The sequence below is a fragment of a genome, unplaced genomic scaffold, assembly GCF_019419815.1.
Source record: "Pyrus x bretschneideri cultivar Hongxiangsu unplaced genomic scaffold, Pyrus_bretschneideri_v1 Contig74, whole genome shotgun sequence".
Lineage (NCBI taxonomy): Eukaryota > Viridiplantae > Streptophyta > Magnoliopsida > Rosales > Rosaceae > Pyrus > Pyrus x bretschneideri.
In genome coordinates this window covers 1,062,085-1,077,793 of record NW_025999814.1, presented here as the reverse complement: position 1 = coordinate 1,077,793, position 15,709 = coordinate 1,062,085, and the positions used below count along the sequence as shown (strand labels likewise).

Genomic DNA, 15,709 nt, shown 5'->3' with positions numbered 1-15,709 from the left:
ATCCTCATGCGAAAGATGCCCCTTCAAATGTTTTGAAAGTGTTTAAAATTTGAGAAATTGAATCACATTATTGTTAGTCTATTGTGAGGTACTAATTAAAAAAAACCACAAAAAAATTAATTATTAAAAAAATACTATTAAAATGACGAAAATGCCCCTACCTTATTTGATGCATTATTTTAGGATGCCTTTAAAGTTTTTTGTCTTGAGGCTATTTTTGTTCAAATATTTTTGTTGAAGCTTTGTGACATCAAAATCACTATTCACTTTTCCATTGGTTTTATATATAATAATTAGATAATAGATAGATGAAGTTGCAAGTGTATATTATAATCCAAATTGCAGGATTTTACAGCCGACATGTTCATACTTATTTTATCAACTTTTATTATGCAAAAAGAAAGGATAACTACTAATCAGCCCATTTGTTATCAGTGGCTAAATAGCTAAAATGATCTATGAGATTTGCATAACCCATCACTTTGGTCCCTGATATTAAAAATCAAAAGAAGTGGTCCCTGAGATTGTCCACTATCCATCATTTTGGTCCTTCACTTAAAAACTCTTTGGGCAATTTTCAAAGTTTCGTAACTCAATCGTTTCTTAACCAAATTCGACCCATAATATAACAAAATGAAGATAGGAGAGTGTAGAATAAGATTATACCTATTTGGAAGCCAAATGGTTACCGGAGATGGTCGGAAAATAGCCTCAAAGGTGACTGGTCCGCGAGAAAACTGGAAAACTTGCCGGAAATTGAGTCAACTTTAAACGTCCATAACTTCTTCAATACTAAACAAAATCAAGTGATTCGAAAACTAAAATAATACTTCTCAACGAGACAAAGGGAATAGTATCTTTCTCGATGGCTAAATTATCGTGGTTTCGCCAGAAAACGGCTCGAAAGTGGCTAACGCAAAAACGGTTAGCCAGTTTTGAGCCGTTTTCCAAACAAACCATGATGAATTAGCAGTCAAGAAAGGTACCATTATCTTCATCTTGTCGATAAGTATGATTTTCGTTTTTGAATCACTCGATTTCGTTGAGTATTGAAGAAGTTATGAACGTTTAAAGTTTACCCAATTTCCGGCGAGTTTTCCAGTTTTCTCGTGGGCCAGTCACCTTTGAGGTTATTTTCCAGCCATCTTCGGGAATTATTGGGCTTTCAAATAGGTATAATCTTGTTCTACATTTTTCTATCTTCATTTTGATATATTATGGGTCGAATTTGGTTAAGAAACGATTGAGTTACGAAGCTTTGAAAATTACGCAAAGAGTTTTTAACCGAATGACTAAAATGATGGATGATGGACAATCTCAGGGACCGTTCTATTGATTTTCAATCTCAATGACCATTTTGACTATTTAGCCTATATTAGTGCTCAATAGGAGTGATTTTTATACATTCTTTTCCATTTCATGCATTTTTCTCACTTTATTTTCTTTTGGCCTCTTCCATCCAATAGTTAGAAAGGAGCACATAAATCGCTCCCATTAGAGAATATGCAGAATGTTCCTAGACACTAGGCGACCTATAAATGCATAGCTGCTCATCTTTGGATTTGATATCAAGAGTTTAAAAAAAAGTTTAAAATTGCCATTTAATATTATGATCTAGGGATATTTCTCTTTACTTCTAAGTGGAAGGTCTTAGGTTTGATTCTCACCAAAGGTGAATTTGAATCATATTATTGCTAGTCCATTGTGAGTCTAAACCCACCCCCTCTCCCTTTAGTCTAGATAATATCTTTTGTTCAAAAATAAAAAAATAAAAAATAAAAAAAATTTAAAAGCATATTCTTGAGCTTGAGTATGTAATATGATGTTGCCCGACTTAACATAACATAAACAGAGTTGGGTTGGGCAAAAAGTGTATCTACAAAGCCCATTTTTTTCCAAAAGCTTTACTCCACTATTGTTTGCGTTTTTTTCTATGTTAAATGGAATAGGACTTTTAGCAAGGAACATTTTGATAATATCAATAATATAATTTAAACACACAAAATTAATTTTATTATTGATAAAAACCATTATTAGAGATGAGTTTTATCATTATTTGCGAGACCTATTTGTATTTAAGAGTCTGCCGGCTTTGGGCCGTATATTGATTTGCCACCTCTAAAAAAATATCATACGTGAGGTTTTAGGTTCGATTCTCGTTAAAACCGAATTTGAATCCATTATTGTTAACACATTGTGATACTTAACTTACTCTCTCATCCTTTTAATGTAGATACTATATCATTTGTTCAAAAAAAAAAAAAATTGTCACAAGGACTACTTATCTTGGGTAATTTTTGGTAACAACAAATTTGATCCTCACATCTCACAGTTCCAATTGTCTCCTTTTGATAAAAAGTTAGAGAGATTATATTCACACATATTAAATTACTTCTCTCACACTCTTTTAATTTTTTAATTTTTTTAATTTTTCTATCAAGTGTTAGTAGCGTATAAAAAATATTAATAAATTAAAAAAATGTTGAAGAAGTAATTTAGAAGGTGTGAATATAATCTCTCAAAAGTTAAAACTACAACTGCTAGTGGTCCTCTCTCACTCATGGCAATCTGTCACATTATTTCCACCCCTATCTATTTCTCTATCCCAATACCACTTGTTTGTAACACAAACTTTGTCCGTCTCCAAGCCAACAAAATACAACCAGACAATTCCTACAATTCAATCTCAAAAGAATTAATTGTTGCCTGTGTCCTTTTCGATATAGAAAACGACCCATGTCTTCGCTGTTTCTGTAATGTCACAAAATTTATACGGATCATAATTACGACGAGGACTTGGTAGAACTAGAACGAGTTCATCATCATCACAACGATGCGGATCATAATATAATGGCTAAATAGCCAAATGGTCCATGAGATTTGCATAACACATCAGGAACTAAAGTGATGTGTTATGCAAATCTCAGGGACTATTTAGCTATTTAGCCTAATATAAAAGCTGATACACATTTGTGGCATGTTTACGAAACTGGAATGAAGGTAGAAGAAAGGGAATTGAATTCTTCACCAAGTTATTCCAGCGTTTACTAAATTTTGGAAATGAAAATATTCGTGGGCTTCACCCAAAATCAGTAATCAGATTCCTAATATTGCCGGAATCCAATTACTAACTTGGAGGAGGTATTTGAATTCCGGAAGAAAGCCAACTTATGAAAATATTCGTGGGCTTCACCCAAAATCAGTAATCAGATTCCTAATATTGTCGGAATCCAATTACTAACTTGGAGGAGGTATTTGAATTCCGGAAGAAAGCCAACTTCTGGAATCAGACTTCTCTGCCGAAATTACCCTGCCCCTTCATCACGATTCAACCACTAAAAGCACACTCATCCCCACCCCTTAATCAACTCACACCATCACACCACCTCCTAGACTGCCAGGACCCACCACCAATCGACCCCAACAGTTCCACCAACAAACTCCCGACAACCGCATATCCAATTCCAGTTGTGGAGAGACAAATGCAGAGGAGTATAAAGATAAAAGCAAACCTTATGATTTGCACACTGAGAATCGAATTGGGAAAATGGGAACTTGACTTACAGTTCGGTTTTTTTTTCCCAATTCGATTGCAGACATTTTTACAGATGGCATTGAGCGGCTAACAAAGGGTTGAGAAATCCAAGAATGGTTGCCAACAATGAGTTCATTGTTTACAACACGATGACCCAACAGGAGGAGATTTTCAGGCCGATAGAACAAGGTCAGGAGATGATCACAAAAGCCAATTGAGGATGCAGAGGGGAGAGAATAAAGAAGGTTGTGGTGGAAGTGGAACTATGAAGGTTCCAGAACCTCTCCCGACTCCCGCTATTTTGTTGGGTTTTTTAACTTTTTTTTGTCGCATGAGTTTTTTAATCATTAAAGAGTAATGAGTAAAAAGTGCAAAAAAAAAAAAAAAGGTAAAATAATTCAAGTTTTATTAAAAATAACAAACATGGGAATTGTTAGAATTTTAAATAAATTTTTTTTCTTACTATTATATATTATATTAAATTTTATTAAAAAGTATATAAAATATTTGATTTCGGACAAAGTATTTTAGTAATCATATTTATTTATATTCTAATTTTGCTAAATTAGTAAACAGTTTTATAAAATTAATGTCATTTATATTTCAAATTCAAAACATTTAAGTAAACAGTTTCAATAGAAATCTGATGATGACTCCACCTCATTTCAATTCTCTCTTCAATCCAATTTCTGCTCAATTCAATTCCTCTCAATTTGATTACGTATTAGTAAACGCACCTTTGCATTAATAGTTCGGAACGTTACGCCGTTTTACATATTCATGATTTTTATGAAAATATCATCTGGAGAATAACAATGATATTGCCCCTCTATTAGAAGACAAAATTAACCTGGAAAACGAGACAGTATCCGATTGCAGGTACAGGGAGAGGAAAAGGGCATTTTGGGATTTCCAAGGGGTTTCAGGGCTGCTTTTATTTGTCGGAGAAGCATAGGGGATAGGGCACCTAACCCTAAATTAGTAGTGGCCTTGGGAAAATATAAATAGGAAGGGAAGGGATGAATTATTGAGAGAGGAGTCCAGCCAAAAAGAATCAAAAGAGAAGCATAGAAAATCGCATACTTTGACATTCAAATACGAAGAACTCCAATAAAAAAGCAACACTATCACATTAATCTAATTAATTAATCCTAAATCTTTAATCATTCATCGCTAAACTCCCCAAAACTCAAACCCGACTGGCCCACCTCAAACAATTAAAATTACCCCCCACCAAATTAAAAGGCTCTGTAGCTTGATTCCTAAGCAAAAATAAAGAACAAAGAGATAAATATTACGATAAAAAGGAAATTAAAACCCTTTAAAAACCATAAAAATTAATAAATAAACATTTTCATTTAGAGAGAGTAGGGAACATACCTATATTTCGAGCGCAGAAATAAACCTACCAACCAAAAATATAACACTTGCTTCTCTTTTCTTTTCTGAGGCTCGAAAAATAAAAGAAATTAAAGAAATTTATAACTTTTTCCCTTTTTTTTAGACATTCGGACTCCAAAGGTTCCACAAACGAGAGTTAAAGAGGCCCAACACGTCCGGCAGCACTTTCCTTGCCAAACCCCTGTGGTTGCTCGCGGCCGCCGCCCTCAAAACCACCGCCATGTCATCCGCCGTGTCTGGCGGCGCTACCGCAACATCCACGCCCAAGTCTTCCACTTTCCCCTCATTTCCTTCTACCGCATCAGCCTTCTCAGGAGAACCTACGACAACAACGTCGATTTCAGGCAGCACAGGGGTAGTAGAGCTTTGAACAAACTCCGGTGAAGCTGGAGCGACGTTCTCTTCCAGAAAGATGTCGTTTTGGGCAGAAACATCGGGCGTTTTAGAGGAGTCCCGATGGCCCATCTTGTCTCTTCTCTTGCCCCTGGCGTTCCTCTTGGGCCGCTCGCCGTTGGCCAAGTGGTCCTCGAAGGCTTCGATGGCTTGGTGGATGAGCTCGCGGTTGGGGGAAGAGTCCCATTTGAACCAGTAGCTTCTGTAGCAGTCGAAGCAGTCGCAATCGAACATCGGAGGCTGGTGGGCGGCGGCCGCAGGGTTGCTGGCAGACTTATTAGAACCTTTTTTGGAAGTCTTTTTCTTGGGATCTTGGGCGGCGGGGATTGAAGTAGAAGAAGAAGTGTTGGGGGTGGTTTTCATGGAGCGGGTAATCAAGTAAGCGAGAACCTCGCGGTCCTCGAGAGAGAGGACGGAGGCCAGAGCTAGAATGGCAGCTGGAAGGAGCTGAAGAACGGAGAGAACATACCCGTCCGAGGAGGAGGAGGAGGCGGATGAGGAGGCGGAGGAGGAGAAGGGAGATGGGTGGACTTTGCCTTTGTTCTTTATCTTCATGGTGTTTGGTGTTTTGCCTATGAGAGAGTGGGGGATGCTGGTGAATAGGTAGAGGGATTTTTGGAAAGGCGAAAGCTTTAGAGATAGAGATTAGAGAGAGAGAGAGAGAGAGAGAGAGTAGTGATAGGGTTTTATTGTTGTTTTTATTTTTTATTTATTTTTTGTTGGGTTTTGAAAAGAAAGAGGGGGTGGGGCTGTGAAAAGGCAGGACAGCAGTCGCAGAGAGAGGTCACAGTTCCTTGTTTTTCAGGTTAACTATATTTTCTTTACGTGCGGGGGCGCGTACCCTTTAGGCATTTCTTCTTTTAGAGGAAATTACACCCAAACAATTCATAAATTTTAATTTCAAAAATGTGGTGAACCAGAAACACACACCCATTTGGTTATTGCAAATGTTATTTACTTGTAGTAGCCCATGAGACCCCGTTTGTTACATTGTATTGAAGGGAATGGCCTTCATTTGGAATCTGATATCATGCTTAGTAAGATTATAAGTGGTTGATTGTTCTAGTGGTTATAACATTATTCTTCAACTCAGTATGATTCAGGTTTAAATATATATATATATATTAGTGTAATATATCGCTTGTACAAAAAAAAAATACATTTGATGCAACTACTAAGATCAAATTATAATAGGCAAGACTCTACACCTTCATTATATATTCTTATCTAATTTTGCATGTAAATGCAGACTAAAATAAGAACACCTCACTAATGTGTAAAATTTAGTAATTTTTCTATTTTCGATGGATGAGTATCTGAAAATACATAATCATCTTTAACAATGAATTAATAATTTTGTTTAGTTAACCGTCAACGACCAAAAAGATAGTAAATTGTCATGTAACAACCAAAATGAGAAAGAGATAATAATTGAATTCTTAAATTTTTGTAAACCAACTTATGTTGTTGATTAACCAGCACGACGTGTACAATTTGAACGTTTATAACTAAAGCCAATTGATATAGTAAAAAACACGAAAATAAACCTAAAAGACACAGCATCTTAAAAAGTTACAAAAGAACATTTATTATATAAACGTGGATCACAAGGTAGTAATTCGCATCTTGCCTAAAGATGATCAAACATGTGGATCAACCCCATTTCCAAAACCATTCCAATTGTTCAATAGCTAGCCTAATATGTCCATGTCTATATATGAAACACGATAGTGGAACCAACAAAGTATGCAAACAATTAGGTTTTAGTTTTAACACAATCCGAGCAAATATGAAGGAGAGTTGGTTGCCACCATATCTCTGCGCGTGGGTTTTGAATAGCAGTTTGAATATGGAGGAAAAGGTTTATTTCCCAACATCTGAAATTTTGATCGTGTTTTGCCACAGAGCTATGTAGATAGCACATCACCTGCTGTAACTTTTACTTTTACGGGTAAAATAGTCATTTAACCCCCGTATGCAGGATAAGAACGAGCGGCCAACCGACCAAAAGTACTATGGGAGGCGCCAATTGAGGTGGAGAGGACTGTCAATCGGCTCAAACAGTTTGAGCTCGTACGGGATTCAGCTCGTGCTTGGGTCATCAAAACTCGGATCATGAAAGAACCAACCCCAACTTAGTTTGGCTTAATTAAGAAACAAGTTAAATTTGAGCATTAGTATTTTCGGCTCGTAAAGCTCATGAATAGCTCGAAATATTTTACAGCACAATGAGGGGTAGGCCGCAGGCTTGAGCTCGGCTTAGTTATTCAAGCTTGACAACTCTTGTACAGTACGTATTTGAGGCCTAAGTCCAATTAACTCAATTAACAAAACAAAAAATAAACATTTAGTACTACAGTTTTGTGTATTTCTCTTAACATATAGAAGAGCGGTTTTATATTTGAATATCGAAAATAGCAAGTTCGTAACTAACTTATTCCTCTAAGGTAATAAAAAATTTGAATGTAAAAGCTATTAAGACACAGATCGGTGTGAAACGATGGTGACTGGCCTCGGAAGAGTACAGTGAAGTTGTTGGTGCTGGTTCTGTTCATAAATATGCCACCCGAAAGGTGGCTCTTTGCCGCTTAGGAAGAATTTAGGTGTGTAATCAAGAAAGAATTATTCAATTTCAAATTCGACCCAAGATCAATTAAATGAGAAGTCGGCAAACAAGAGAGCAAGAGAGCAAGAGAGCAAGAGAAGAATTGGGATGCAAAAAATCCTGATCAAGATTGAGAAATACTACAAAGTTGTTTGCCTGAGTACAAGCACTAGTTTTGTGCTGCCCTGTGATGGAAACAATGAGATGATGACCAATGATGCCACTAAATTACTAATCATGATCATGAGTTGATTAATGACAACTATGATAGATTGTGGTATAATTATTTACCGGTGGACGTCAAGTTAATAACACGATGAACGACAATGTGATAGGATCTGACTTAGACGATGACTTTCTCTGTTAAAGAGTTATCTGTACCGAGATATCGTTGTTTTAGGAGTTGTTCTTGTAATATAGTTAATAACGGAAATAAATAAATCACAAATACAATTAACCACTAACCTTGTGCAGCCATTGCAGCAAACCAGAACTCTTCTACACTCAACACTACTGTATGCAATTAACAAACAATGGGGCTTGTTCTCTCTGTTTTGCGTAATCAGTGTGAATGCAAGGACTTCTATTATACATCCTTAGTGTTGGCATTTGATTAGGTTACTTTCCATCATGTAATCCTAATCAAATTGTATAAACAAATATCCTTATCACCACAAACCAAAGTTATCATATCAAAATAGTTAAACCTATTCATAACAGGATTACTTACAACTTTATATTCCATCAAATACATTCCCTGATAGCTTTACAAGTCTAGTCTATCCCAATCTCTTATGACTTCAATCCTTTAAGCACATGATAAACTAGGTGTGTAGCTCTAATTAGATTATAGTTGTTGCCTCACAAATTGCTAAAAACCAAGTTAACCTATCCAAGTGAGATACACCCTATGTTTTTTTTTAATGAAATACTTACGGAAGGTTAGATTTCGACCTCAATTGTTGATGAGGCTCACACAGGAATTGAATTAATAATTTCTTGCCATGAGGGTCACAATGAAAAAATGATGTCACAACAGTGTTTTTTTTAATTTTTTTTTATTGGCCTATATCGTTTTTGGTTCACTTAAATTGTAACAGTCAACTGAAATGCGTTAGGTATACTCCTAACTGCAATTACGCCGGCCCCCCTCTGTGTTGAGAACTCGAGTTGATGGTGATAGTCGCCCACGCACCATGAGTAGTGTTGAAGGAGCTCAAGCATCTCCAATGGGTGAGGCAAATGCAAACTCCGATAGCTTATGCGGCCGTTTATTTTAGCATTTGCCTAAAAAAAACTAGTGACTCCAAAGGATAAGACAATTGGTGAGGCAAATGCTCAGAAAAAATCACTTTTGCGTATATAGGTGGTGCGATCCGAATTGCCTAAACTTTTTCACGATGCAAAAAGTTTTATCAAACCTTCTTTGGAGATGTACACATCCTCCTATTTACGGCTTCATGCCTACTTCCCGAGGTTTTGGGGCTTAATGCTATAGATCTTCTCATAAAATTCATCTACTTACTCACTGTCATTCGCAGCGGATCTGTTGGTATTCTCCTTGTTGTCAGTCGCTTGCTGTGTATTTGGCTATCGTCTCCGACCCACAAACTTGTTATCGCCCATCTTAGGACTCCACTGTCGCTTTGTCTTAGACCATTCTCTCAATTCAGCTCGCCTTGACGCACTGATATACGGTGTTTTTATTCCCTTCAAGTGGTTGGTCGTCGATGATTTTCGGGCGTTCACGACAAATATGATATTTCCCTCCAGTTTCAAGGATTTTTGTTTTGTGAATCAAATTTTACTTGTTGCATAAGGTTGTCCTTTCGGACTTTGTTGGATGAACTGGCCACCCGACTTACCAAAAATCGAAACAATTACTCGCATGTGATCTTCCACGTTATGTTGTTAAAAGGGATTCTTTAACTCGTTACGGTCACTTGATCTACTGGCAATCGATCTCCCTGCATTGAAAGACACTTGAATAACAACAAACTTGCAATAAATTCTGTTGGTAGACTGCAATACAAATTGGAACTTTAAAATGAACGATTTTTGCACTTCTACTTGGATATCTACCTCGGCCAGTGAGACAACATTAACAAACGTTAAACAAAGCAAACTGATGTGATGATATAGATCGGTGATCCATGCATACAGGAGCAGCATTACACATACCCATTTTCAAGGAAACCCGAACATCATACTACACGACTGAGGGAGAAGTCCAAATTCAATCACTTTTCTTATCCGCAACTGGTTCCAACTTATTTGCTGCTGCGGAGCGCTTGTCCTCTACACTCTTGGACTCAAGTTCATCCCTCTCCTTGAAGTATCTCTCAAACGCCCTCGGAAGGAATCGAGGAATCAAAAACCCGAATAGGTTGATCGAGAAATATATGAAGTTGGCTACAGCCAGGCTCCTCCCAAACCAAAACCATGCAACATCCTACAACAACATAACATCAATCAGTAAACATTAGCCAATGCACTAAACAAGAAAATTAATTAAGAACCAAATGTCCAAAACAAGAGAAAATCCTATGTGGAGATGTTCCTCCTACGTGTAAGTGCATAATGGCACAACAACGTAGTTATAAGATGTTCCTATCACGTTTTGAGCATGCGCCATCATATAATAGTCACATCTTTTAACTGTAAGAATGGTCATGTGGCAAGAACGTACGAGATAAGTTTTTCTCCCAAAACGCAAGCACTATAATTTACCTTAAACTGTGCATTGGCTGGCAGAGTTTTGTTAAGCCAAACATCTTTCATCCAATCAAGGATGACAAAGATTCTCCTGACAGTGTAAAGCAATGGGACCAATGCCCTCACCGGCGGAGAAAACAGCGACAACCCGCTAATCACATTCTCAGTGAGAATCTGAAACGAGAGCAAGAACAAGTGAGGCGTTGCCGAGCGGACAGCGTGCTCATCGCCCCGCGCAAAGCCACCCAATACGTATGCAAGCGGCAAGAAGAGCCCGATTGTGGTTCCCGCAACCACGTAAAACCTGAAGAATCTGCTGCCTTGGAAAATCTCCCGAGAGCTAGAGCTGACGGGACCATGAGAAGGGAAGGCCAAGCGCGACAGAGCCAAGAGATATGCGGAGGCAAAGGCCGGGAAGATCAAATCAAAAAGCGGGACAAGGCCGCTGACTGAGAAAACCATGATGAAGGCCACGAGTTGGAGCTCTATTACTCGCAATGAGCCCATTACCGCCAACAGCAGGCTGCTGGTGCTGTTGGCGGTGGAGCGGTTTGTCTTGGGGTTTGGATCCAGGGGCTGTAGTGGTTGTGTCGGGCTCTGATCTAGGAGCCACAGCAAGGGACACACCTGACATGTCTTTTTCTTTATCGAGATGTCAATAAATTTTGTTGTCAAAAGGTGATTAATTGGGTACTAATCAACCTAGCTAGATAATACAAGGGTTAATTAGTGTCGTACCTGAAAAGAAAAAAGCCAAACATAAACAAAAGAGAACTAAATCATCTGAATCAAACATATCCAAGGTGAAAAATATTTGACAATATTAATCATACCAGTTTAAATTGTTCAAACTAGCAAGGATTTAACTTGGTTAATCTTAATCATTATTTTTCTAAACATAGGATTTAACTCGATTAATCGTTGATCTCCATGAAACTTGTTTAATCATTAATGTTAGATCGGATAAACAAAAGCAAATGAAATGCAAATATACAAATTAACTGGCTACAACAACAACAAAATTTTACCCAGAAAAAGAATGAAAATTATTCTTTGAAATTAATGAAAACTGAAACTTACTGAGAGAGAGAGAAAGAGATCTAACTGAAGGTACGACAGACAGATCAGTGAGAAGGAAAGCAAACGAAATGAATAGTTGAAAGCCAAAACGAAAGGGTCTCCGAATGAAAAGACGAAGGAAACGGTGAGAGCAACTATGTGAAAGTTTACACTGCAGAGTATCCTCTTGTGTTTTTACGTGTAGTAACACCGTCAAGACACTTGGCTGCATTGCCGACGTGAGTCAGTGAAGGATTAACACGTATCGGAAAATACGGCCATGTGGCCGTTTGGATAAATCGGTGTGGGACGATCTTTCTTTTCGTATTTTTCTCCGTCTTTGCGGTACCATAGGCCCAAGCCCAACATAACAATTAGCTGGGATTAATAAGTTCGACCAGTATGGTGGATCCGATTCTGATCCATATCAAATCCGAAAGCGAAGTAATTAACAAAATATGAATCGAGATTTTTAATTTGATGATCCCAAAATTTGATAATTCAATTATAAATAGATAGTGATGTTGATTAGAGTTTATATGTTTTGTTTTATGGTTAAGTTTAACTATTTAATTTTTGGGTGATTCTTAATTGGTCTTAATCTTTCATAATATTTTAAATAACTATCTAAAGTTTCTAAAACGACACATTTTAGCTAAGCACAATTACGGTTTAACTTGGCTAAAAGAGGTCGATTTGGGGGATTAAAGCTCCAAAGGTAGAGATTAGTGAAAACCAACTTTTTGTATTTGTCCACATCATCATTTAATGTTGGTAACGTCATAACTTAATGTTGGTAAAATTTTCAATTAACGCCGATGACCTAACAAATGTCTAATTTTAACTTTAGGTGGTTATTTCGAATGTTTTAAAAGTTTAGACAAGACTATGTTGTCTATTATACAACATGAAACCTTTTAGTGTCATTTGGTACACGGTCTAGTAGTTATTTATTCTTACTAATTGTTTATTTATTTGATTGATGTTGTGGTGTATTGCTAGCTAGTATCTAATTGGAAGTGTAGTGACATTCTTCTCCATTTGTAACTAGTAGGTTTTAGATTTGACCATCGTAAAAGGCGAGTTCGATACAAATTTGTTATGATTGGCCATTGTGTATTTAGTTTGAATTCTCCACTTCTTTTTGTAAATATATCGTTTTAAAAGTTGAGAAATCGCTTTTGGATCTTAAATACCTGATTTTATTTTTATCCTTTTGTTGTGTAATGTATGAAAATTAAGAATTAATGCACATATATACTAGCAAATCATTTCAGGATTACAGGGGAAGATTTTAAGGAATCAGACGATTAATTCTTGTTTTGAATTGCCCAGTTACAGAATTTCACTTGATTCCTGTTACAAACTGTCCTTTGATTAAATAGCAAAAAACGAAGACAGTGAAGAGAAGAAAGAGATCAGCAATTTAGAATATCATGGAGGCCTTTACTTGGCTAAAGAGAAAAGGGTTTGGGACAGCTGACCAAGTCCCCTTAAGAGAGGAGGTTTTCTCTCTTTGCCATGCACGAAAACATGCATGACTAGTGCTGCTTTCGATGCATATCAATTTAATTTGTGTAGCCAGCTAGTTTCATATATAATTTACTTTTTTTTTTTTTTTTGTTATAATTTGTTTTAGGTTATGTGCCTGCTTGCTGAGCTAGAATTCAACATGCACTGTGGACATTGTGCAGATGATGTCAAGAAATGCTGCAGCAAGACGAAAGGTAAAACATCTGACTTCAATATCCAATGTTTTACGTATAGCATGCATTCAAGTTGAAAAAAGTTAAATATGTCACTCCCTGCCTCTAAATTTTTTTCTCTGTCAGGAGTTGAAAGTGTTGAGGTTGATCAGGTGAACAAAGTAGTGACAGTGGAAGGAAGATTTCGTCATAGAAAGCTTCTCAAATGCCTCCGAAGGGCTAACAAGATTGTTAAAGTAAAGAGGTTGGTTACGGAAGAAAGACAAGGACAATATGTGATGCAGAACAATTAGCAGGCTAGATTATGCAAGAGTTCCATACGTATGTAAGCCCAAGAAAAATAGGTTTTACGTTTTCTAAAATAAGGACCTTGAGTATGATTTGAGCACTTAATAGCGGGGCGATCAAAATTACAGCTCTTACGTGACATATGAGTTTTCCCTAATGGCAATTACTAGGTCAAATCTGCATTTTAAGACTTGGAGAGAATTTTGGGTATTTTTTTAATTATGTAAGCTGTAATCGAACCATCTTACTTTTATCAAATAAAGCATAGGTTCGAATAATTTCTGAATTGCGGTTGATTTGCTCTATTATTCAATTGTTTTCATGGGTTAATAGGCAGGCTCCAAGATTTCAGAGGCACTTTGCAAAAATTAAAATGGGCCTTTTTACGTGCAAGACATTTTTTTTTGGTGTTTAAAACCTTTTTTTTGTTTCCTTTTATGGTATATTTGTAAGTACGAAACTTACTTAGTATGAAAGTCAGCTTTATAACACAATATCGTCTACTGAACAATAGATATAGACGAGTTTTAAGAAACGTATATGTCAAAGAAATGAAGTTTTTAACTAAGAGGAAAGTGTATAAAAAGATACAGTATTCTCCAAAATAAAAAGTAACTTGGATATTTTTCAAATTTGTACATAATCAAGTTATGCATACAGAAATTTTCTTGGAATATAGAGAACTAATATATATAATTAAAAGTTGGGGCCCTTGCAGATGGGATCCCTGTGCAGCTGCTCCTTTGCCATTCCCCCAAAGCCGCCACTAGGCTTCATATTGAAGATGAAGTTTGCAACTTTGCACACAAGGAGGATAAAGAAGATGAGCCAAAGCAGGAATTAATAGATTAAAATGCTTATGTAAATGAAATTATTTTCAAGAAACATCAACAGTATGAAGGAAATTGCGTGTACTGATTTTAGACAAGAAAAATTTGAATGAGGGAGGAAGGGGAATGATAAGATACATAAGACATCAAGAATTACATGCAAGCACTATTGAGATGAGATGTTAATGCCAGATTACATGTGATTGCACAATTAATTCTAAATTTTGATTTTACGTGCTAAGAAGATCCATATTTCAATGCCATACCAATTGTGCCAAACTAATTACTGATTTTTCATTAATTTTACAGAAACTGACATTGTTAAATAGGTAAAAAAAAAAAAAGACAGAAACAGGAAACATACAACTGAAAAGTAGAAAGAAGTAAAAGATCAAGAGTTTGGAAGCATGAAGAAGTGGTTACCCAAAAGAAAAAGCACTTGGGATCGTGCTGATGAAAAAGTACCGCAATTTTGCAAACAGAAAATTATAAGTAGCTTCGGTAACAATTGAACCACACAAATTTTTTATATTTCAAGTGTCTACTCTGATTGCTTCCTAATTTATTTTTCTAGGTTATTATACGTGCGCTGATAAAAATCAACCTGCACTGTAAATGTTGTATGAAAGATATCAGGAAAGCATGCATGAAAGCGGAAGGTAATTTATGCATCAATTTACACACACACACACTTCTGAAATTTAATTTCAGAAGTTGTCAGTCCTACCTTTTGAATTTTTTTTTGTCCTATGTCTCAGGAGTGGAAAGTGTCGAGTTCGGACATTATCAGAGGACAGCCGGTCCGACTTCTGTTTATGTAAAAATAGCCGAGGTTGATTACGCGAACCCATCACATGTACTGTTTGATCATCACTATAAACCTTTTGTGAAGACAGCAGCTCTGGTGAAAGGAAATTTTAGTATTAAAGAGGTTCTCAAACGCCTTTGGGATCATGCTACCAAGAAAGGTGAAATTTTGGAGTCATTTGAGAAAAAAGATGAACAAGATGCGACTCCCAAAGAAACAGGAGAAACTGGCTCCAGCCAAGGAGACGACGACGGTGAAGAATATCTGACTCCCAAAGGATCAGAAACTGGCTCCAGCGAAGGAAACCAAGAAGATGATGATCACTTTAGCGAAGCCGGAGCAGTTTCAAGTCATGGACATCATGACTAG

At 36.7% G+C, this 15,709-nt stretch overlaps 3 protein-coding genes across 3 annotated transcripts; 1 reads left to right on the top strand and 2 right to left on the bottom strand.

The window, feature by feature from the left end:
- Positions 1–4,872: 4,872 nt before the first annotated feature.
- On the bottom strand, positions 4,873–6,020 carry LOC103961433. Its single transcript, XM_009373975.3, has one exon. It carries the CDS (start codon positions 5,882–5,884, stop codon positions 5,036–5,038), a length of 849 nt encoding a protein of 282 aa, XP_009372250.1. The 5' UTR covers positions 5,885–6,020; the 3' UTR covers positions 4,873–5,035.
- A 3,863-nt stretch (positions 6,021–9,883) lies between these two features.
- On the bottom strand, positions 9,884–11,192 carry LOC103961432. Its single transcript, XM_009373974.3, has 2 exons — positions 10,665–11,192; positions 9,884–10,386 (listed from the first exon to the last, which is right to left on the bottom strand). Exons 1-2 carry the CDS (start codon positions 11,154–11,156, stop codon positions 10,171–10,173), a joined length of 708 nt encoding a protein of 235 aa, XP_009372249.2. The 5' UTR covers positions 11,157–11,192; the 3' UTR covers positions 9,884–10,170.
- A 1,952-nt stretch (positions 11,193–13,144) lies between these two features.
- Positions 13,145–15,709, top strand: LOC103961500 (heavy metal-associated isoprenylated plant protein 9-like). Its single transcript, XM_009374051.2, has 5 exons — positions 13,145–13,213; positions 13,348–13,435; positions 13,541–13,650; positions 15,107–15,191; positions 15,291–15,709. The coding sequence occupies exons 1-5, from the start codon at positions 13,145–13,147 to the stop codon at positions 15,707–15,709; spliced, it is 771 nt and encodes a 256-aa protein (XP_009372326.2).

Bases quoted from the DNA above. Each gene is read 5' to 3' on its own strand.
- LOC103961432 (XM_009373974.3), bottom strand. From the start codon at position 11,156: ATGGGCTCATTGCGAGTAATAGAGCTCCAACTCGTGGCCTTCATCATG. The intron at 10,387-10,664 runs GTAAATTATAGT...ATGTTGTTGTAG, and splicing joins CAGCCAATGCACAGTTTAAG to GATGTTGCATGGTTTTGGTT.
- LOC103961433 (XM_009373975.3), bottom strand. From the start codon at position 5,884: ATGAAGATAAAGAACAAAGGCAAAGTCCACCCATCTCCCTTCTCCTCC.
- LOC103961500 (XM_009374051.2), top strand. From the start codon at position 13,145: ATGGAGGCCTTTACTTGGCTAAAGAGAAAAGGGTTTGGGACAGCTGAC. The intron at 13,436-13,540 runs GTAAAACATCTG...TTTCTCTGTCAG, and splicing joins ATGCTGCAGCAAGACGAAAG to GAGTTGAAAGTGTTGAGGTT. The intron at 13,651-15,106 runs GTAAAGAGGTTG...TTATTTTTCTAG, and splicing joins GGGCTAACAAGATTGTTAAA to GTTATTATACGTGCGCTGAT.